Source organism: Lactuca virosa, chromosome 9 (assembly GCF_052849685.1).
Source record: "Lactuca virosa cultivar CGN04683 chromosome 9, Lactuca_virosa_CGN04683_v6, whole genome shotgun sequence".
Classification (NCBI taxonomy): Eukaryota; Viridiplantae; Streptophyta; class Magnoliopsida; order Asterales; family Asteraceae; genus Lactuca; species Lactuca virosa.
The window spans coordinates 216,505,276-216,512,933 of record NC_136434.1 but is presented as its reverse complement, the minus strand read 5'-3'; the positions used below and the strand labels follow the sequence as shown (position 1 = coordinate 216,512,933).

General features: G+C 35.2%; 1 protein-coding gene across 1 annotated transcript; it reads right to left on the bottom strand.

Moving 5' to 3' along the window:
• Nucleotides 1-1,924: 1,924 nt before the first annotated feature.
• LOC145140300 (uncharacterized) lies at nt 1,925-2,269 on the bottom strand. Its single transcript, XM_079073833.1, has one exon. The coding sequence runs from the start codon at nt 2,267-2,269 to the stop codon at nt 1,925-1,927; it is 345 nt and encodes a 114-aa protein (XP_078929959.1).
• Between the last annotated feature and the right edge of the window lie 5,389 nt (nt 2,270-7,658).

The following is a 7,658-nucleotide window of genomic DNA, read 5'->3' as shown; positions in this document are numbered from 1 at the left end:
CTTTTAGAGTAGTGATCGGTGCAACTATTCTTTCAGACTGTAAGTTGGGTTTTCTCCTTATATCCATGGGTCGAAGGCACCAATGCCAACCCATTACTTGTTATGTGGAATGTTAGTTGTCTCTGTGATGCTTGCATGAAAGACCAGGATCTAACCCTTGATAACTGTACGAAAGACCAGGATCTGACCCCTGACAATTGTACAAAAGACTAGGATCTGGCCCCTAGCAGTTGTGTGAAAGACCAGGATCTGTTCCCTGACACTTGTATGTAAGACCGAGATTTGGCCCCAGCATTGCAAGCAAAGACCATGGGGTAGCCCATGACACTTGTATGTTTTGGTATGTGGTATTTTGGGGAACTCACTAAGCTTTGTGCTTAAGGTTTCATATTTATCGTTTTAGGTACTTCGATTCAAAAGGGAAGGGCTCGGCGTGATTGCACAACATCCCCTAGAGTTTTCCGCATTAGCAATTATTGATATTACACTGATGTTTAAATGATATATTCACTTTGATCGGTTTTGGAACAACTCATTTGTATGATTTATTGTTTTAAAAATGAAAAAAAAATTACCTTGGATTTCCGGGACGTTACAACACCTCAGATTTTTGTCATAACGGTTAAACCCAAACAAAGTGAGAGAATGGATCAAGGAATATGACATAATATTTAATACCACTATGACTTTGTAATGGAGAAGTTCAAACATCTGAATGAATAGCATGAAAAGGATAACTAGCAATAGTTTGAGATAAATTAAAAGACAAACGAACATGCTTGTCAAGTTGACACGCATGACAAAGTAAAGGTGAATCCTTTTTATTACATGAAATATTTTTTTTGGAAACTAAATGATTAAAGACCTGAGATCCAGGATGACCAAGTCTTTGATGCCAAATAGAAGAGCTAATAGATAGGAACGCTTGAGGAGATGAGGTTGTCAAGGGATATAGATCGTCCGTGCTGTCACATCGAAGGAGGATTTGGCGGGTCCGGTAATCCTTCACAAAAAATCCAATCTCGTCAAATTCAATAGTGCATTTATTATCACGAGTAAATTGTCGTACAAAGATAAGACTTTTAATAATCTGAGGTGTAATAAGAACATTTTTAATGATAAAGTGTGGCAAGTATTTTGGCTAAGAGTGGTTGTACCCGTGTAAGTGACATGAATACGAGATCTATTTCGTTCTAAAACTGAAAAATAATTGCACTTATCGCTAAAAGACTTTAGAATACCTCAGTTAGCATGAAGATGTGTTGTTGCATGGTATCCATGTACCAATCAACATTGTCACGGTCTTGGAAAGTCATGGTACTAAAATTTTACGGAAGATTCATAGCTTGATCGGTTGTAATAGGAAAATTAAACCACTGTGAAGCATTGGGCTGCCCAGCAAATAAGCAAATAATGCTTGTTGTTGTTGGGCCGATGGGACAGAAAAAAGTTGTTGGGCTACTGGAACAGGAAAAGCCCATAGATTATGAGGTTGTCGCTGTTGCTGACTTTGACTGGGCCATTGGGTCGTTTGACTTGGCGCTGAAAGAAGAACAGCATGAATATTATTTTGTTGTTGTAGAGTTGAAGAAGGAAACATCGCCGGCTGAAAGAACCAGTTTCCCCATCCGCTGTCATTAATCACCGGAGGAAAAACAGCTCCGCCACGTTGCTTCCGGCTGTCGCCTCTGCCACCTTCGTCGCCACGTCGTCCACCTCCTCTACCACTGTTGTGACCGGTATGAGAATTAAAATTTCCACGATTTGAATTTTGATCCCGGAAATTATGATTGGCATTAAGAACAGTAGGGGAAGAAGATAAGTTAGAGTGAGGAACATGAACCAATCGATTTTGATTTTGAATCATGTATTGTTCTTCAAGGGTGAGGATGGAGCACATCTCTATAAAAGACGGGAATGGAGATCAGTGGCGAAGGGTAGTAGCAATAACATCGTACTTAAGGGACAGTCCGTTGATAGCATAGGTGACAAGATTTCTTTCTGTAACAGGGGCCCCGATGTTGGTGAGCAATTCAGAAATAACTTTGATGCGAGAACAATATGCCATGATAGTGGACTCACTGATAACTATATTGCGAAGTTCGTTATCAAGTTCCAACACTTTTGCTTCTTTATTTTCCCAGAAAAGATCTTCAATGGTTTGCCAAACCTCATGAGCAGTAGAGTCGTTTTTCAAGATCGTTTGGAGAAGGGTTTGAGATAATGTACCATATAACATTGTTTGACAATACAATCCACTTTGCACCATTCTTCATCAACGAGTTTGTGATTTGTGTCATCGAGATGATCAAAGATTGAATACCCAATGCATTGGGTTTTGAAAAGTTCTCTCCAAGAGTCGTAGTTCAAGTGATCTAAATCCAAAATAAGGGGAACATAGGATTTAATGTTGGTGATTCCATATATCTTGTCATTGGCTATGGAGAAGAAAATAATAGAAGAAGATAGACAGAGGAAGATATCGACCGGAAGAGAAAAGACAGAAGGATCAGTAGGGGTAGGGTTTAGAACAAAAGGCCCGATACTATGTTAATAATCTACTAGGTGTAAACTTAAGGTTGATTAAAGAAAATAAAATATTAAAATGTAAATAATAAGTATTTTTTAAAATAAAATTTTGAAATAAGGAATGAATAAGTATATTAATTGCAATTTAGTATAATATTTATTGCATTTGATACTTTACATATATACGACTACTAGGTGTGGGTAATATGTTATTACATGTTACTAGGGGTGAGCATGATGCGGTTTGGTGCGGTTTTTGGTCAAAACCAAACCGAAAACCGCAACTTCGGTTTTTTGAAGTTTAGAAACCGCACCGTTCGGTTTTTGCGGTTTTTTTTACGGTTTTTTGCGGTTCGGTTTTTTTTTTTTTTTGCGGTTTTTTGTCGGGATTTTTTTTGTTTTTGTTTTTCCTTTTTACTAAAAATCAGGTAACTCAGCGAGTTACTTTGACTCGGATGAGGAGTGCTAATCAATTCTTGAGAAACTTTACATAGAGATGAGGAGTTCAAGATTTTTCATCCCCAGCAAAATATGGGTTAAAAGTCGTAGACTTAACTCTCTTATATAAAAGGTGAGAGTGGTGAAAGTTTTATCTCAAAGGCGACGTAGGATGCTCTTATAAGGATGACAAAATTAAAGCATAAATGATATCTTGGAGATGAACCGATATCACCACCTCTTGGTTTGAAATCAAATGACATAACCACTCATCTAACATTCTTCTAATTTTGAATATAATATGAATTAAATATAATATTTGTTTCAATGCTACATACGATAATATCAATTAATGTATTCATAAAATTGATATTATCATCACTAGTACTCTTCATATTTAAATGTTAAAAAATATCATAACCATTATTTATTCTTGTAAATATCACAAAATGTATGCTTAAAAATATACAATTATCATCTAATAAGATAGATATTTGTATTTATAGGAATTTTAATTTTCACGAATTCTCCATTCTTACAAATATCAACACTTAATATATATATATATATATATATATATATATATATATATATATATATATATATATATGCGGTGCGGTTCGGTTTTTTGCGGTTTTTGCAAGACTAGAAACCGCACCGCACCGAACATTTTCGGTTTTTGCAAAACTAAAAACCGCACCATCGGTTTTTATTTCGGTTTCGGTTTTTCGGTTTCGGTTTATGCGGTTTTTTCGGTTTGCGGTTTGGTTTTTGCTCACCCCTATATGTTACCACACCAAAAGTGTCAACCTCATCATCCTAATCACAAGTTGGTGTTATAATATCCAATGTGGAAATGGGCAACACCAAATAACATGAGATAACACCTACTATTTTCTATTTCTTTTTTCTTTTTTTTGTATGTTTTTAATTTCTATTATTCTAATTTTTTTTACTTCATATATTTCTAATTTGTTTTATTTTTTTATTTATGTCATATATCTAAAAAAAACATACAAATTAACAAAACATAATTTCATTAAACTAGTAAATTAAAAATACCATACAAACTTAAAAAAACATTACAAAAAAAATGACCAAAAAGCACATAATAGTCCTAAAAACACACGATAATTTAACAAAAAGACACCGATAAACTATTCGTCGTCCAAGTGTTTGCTCTCGATCTTTGCCTTTATCCTCCGTATCACTTCAGCTCGTCTCGATGACATATTGTCTTCGTTTGTCATAAGAATTGCCAAATTCTTTGATATACGATCTTGTTCGGCTTCTTGACGAAGGAACTCCAAATGCTCCCGTTGCAATTCATATCTTTTATTTGCGATTTCCGTGTGAGCGTTGATTTTTTTTTCATTTCCTTGTGCTCTCGAAGCCGACTTTCATTCTCCTCCGCATGTCGTTGAGCGCGCTTCGTTTTGTCACGCCCCATCGATCGTCGTGGCGGAGAGATTTCCTCGATGTCGTCAAACTCGTCCGGGAGCTCATCGGTTTCCACGTTGAGGTCGATGTTCGTGTTTCCGTCGGAAACGTCAACCAAATCCGAACCACGAGACCTCTTTGATTGTTGTTCAGATGATGTTGGCGTTTTTATCCATTTTGGATCTTTCCTCACGATCTCCCAAACTTTTTCGTGCTCAAATACGTGACCCATTTGCACGTGATATTCCTCCCTCGTAGCTCTAAACACATCGAATTCATTCGCACCACTTTGACGTTGCGAAGAAAGTTTGTTGTAGATGGAATTGAATTTGGTGCACTTCCAACTAATTTGAGTCCATTTTCCACTAAACATATCATGATTGCGATATGTTCACTCTTGTTCAAAATTGTGCGGAATTTGACAATTACGGCTTCCCAAAAAGCAACTCTCCTCATATCGTTCCCCAAAGTTGGTTATTTTGAAGTCCCGCACCAAGCCACCGCCAACGCATGCTCTTCCTCCGATGTCCACCATGTTGGAGGTGCTTCCGTTTGCTCCGCTCCGCTCCGCCCCGACCACGACCTCTTTCCCTTTCTTTTTTGATCTCCCTTTTTTCCCGATGCTTTCTGACTACCCCCGGCTTGCATCTCGACAACCGTTTCTTGTGTGGGTGGGAGTTGTGTGATTGCTTGTCGCATGTGACCGAATGTGTTAAAAAGGTTTTGTTGAATGTATGCATTTTGTTGCATACAAGGCGAGGTAGAGAATTGTAGTGGGGGTGAGGCGAGATTAAAAAAATTGCCGGAATATGGAAGTTGTGGTGAATTTTGCGAGTTGAGAAGGTTCATGTAACCCTCGTATCCCGCAAAACCTATTGAAGTGGATGTGTTTGTGTCACTACAAGAAAAACACGATTTTGCTAGGGAATGGCTCTATGGAACGTATTTCTGTTGTTATTCAGCAACGGTTCGTGCTATAGAATGTCGTTACATAGCTAATTTGCTACCACAATTTCTACGTATTTAATTTTCCATAGCAAACATGTGAATTGCTACGGAAACTGTTACCACCTCGAAATCCGTTGCTATATTGCTACCAATATTTCTATGGAAAAACCATTCATAGCAATTTTGCAACGAAATTTGTTACGAAAATACTTTCCTTTGTAATTTTGCTGCGGAATTAAAAATCGTTGTTAATCTGCAACAGAATTTTTCAACGGAAAAACATTCCATAGTTGCTTTGCTATGGAAGTAGCATTCATAGCTATTTACCTACGGAATTGTAAAATATGTGTTGTTGAAGAATATTATGTTCAAATAAAAAAACTACTACATTCGTTGGTGAGAACTTTCTTATATGTGGACAATAACCATCATACATACAGTACATATACAGGTAGTTACATTTATATTTGTGTGAAAAATATAATATGGGCAAAAGTATAAACATTTATGGGCAAAAAGCTACATAATATGGGAAAAAGTATAAATACATATGGGCAAAAAACTCCTTTTTAATGTAAAAATGTTTTCAATTTTGGAGAGTCATATCACTAACCATTTTGGTGGTTATATATGTGCACTATATTTATAATAGTCACACCGTGAAATATTCATGTGGCCATTACTTAGGGCAAAAATGGGCAAAAACGGTTATCATTAAATTTGATATTAGTCGGTATACATAACTTAACCACTTAAAGTATGATTATATTCTTAAGTAAGTTATTCATGCAAGTGTAAAGGGTGTAAATGATGTTTATAGAGAATAATGATTGTTCATTAAAATGACTTAAAAAAGTCCTAATTTTTTTTAAAAAAATAAAAAAGTCCAGAAAACCTGCTAATTTCTTCAATTTAGTCCTTTTTACCCTTTCAGCAGGTAAACACCTATGTGGCATACCAAGTTAGAAGGGATTGCTGACATGGCAGCTGATGACCAAGTTGGAAGGGATTGCTGACATGGCAGCTGATGTGGCATGCCATGTCAGCCAAAATGCATGCAGACTTAAAAAATGGGATTTTTTGAGAAAATGGTTAGATGGGGTTCGAACTCATGACCTCAATATCCCAAACATAGGTATTCCCCAACTAGGCTAAAAGTTGTTAACGTTTTTCATGTTGAACAATTATATATAATACCTACCAAATTTCTTTGCTTAATAAAAATAAGATTTCTGGTAGGATCCGAATGACCTTGGGAAGGGTCGAACTTACAACATTACCATCCAAAATCTAAAGTCTGTCGATTCATCTAGATGCCTTTTCATATGTTTGTCCTTTACTATTGTAATTATTGTATACCGTTCCGAGGATTTAATGTTATTATTACTATTATTGTTATTATTAAAAACGAAATTAAATATATATATTTTTTAAATTCGTTTTAAGGAATATTATTAAATAAACACATATGTAAATTTTTAAAAAAACATATTTATACATAAAAGATACGTATAAATGTAATAAATACATATAAAAACATATTTATATGCTTTTATACCTTTAAAAGTTTTTTTTTACTTTATATAGAAAAAATATTTATACTTTGAAAAATATTTATACATATAAAAACATATTTAAACTTTTTCAAAAATATTGGGACTTTATTGTAGTTATCCCTTTAGGAAAAGAGTAGAAATATGGGGAATGTGGGGAGAATGGCGAAGGATAGCCACGTAAATTGCGGGAATAACTTGGGAGAAATTTTGGGGATAGAGATAAACATTTTAAATAAGAAGTATAATAAGGTCGGGATTGTAGGTCATAATAAGGTGATGAGTTATAATAAGGTCATATAAGATCAATACAAATGACTTTTGATGTCTATCCATTTTAATCCTTTTTTTCGAAGTCCATAGAAGCAAAATCCTTAGAATAGAAGCCTGAGCATAGATATATATTACAGAGAATTAGAAGAGACGAGATGACAGAGTAGTCGATTTTGATTTATACTGAAATAATGAAGGTCAAAGACAAATAAGAAATTAGGAAAATTGAAATTACTATTTAAGAAACATAGTGGCGCCGATTGGAGCTGAAATATTGTTGACAGGCACGACGTGGAGAAGGGTCATCCACTGTTTGTATACAGCAAATAGTCCCTGAGGAAAATCTATTAGGTTAAGATAAATAAAAGGAAAATAAAAAAGTTTTAAGAAAGATAGAAAAAGAGAAGTAGATTACTTTGAGTGGTGAGGGAAATCAAGATCGCTGAAATTAAAGGAGGGAAATCAAAATTGGTGAAA

What these genes read in the sequence shown, in the direction of transcription:
- LOC145140300 (XM_079073833.1), bottom strand. Translation starts at nt 2,269, where the DNA reads ATGGTGCAAAGTGGATTGTATTGTCAAACAATGTTATATGGTACATTA.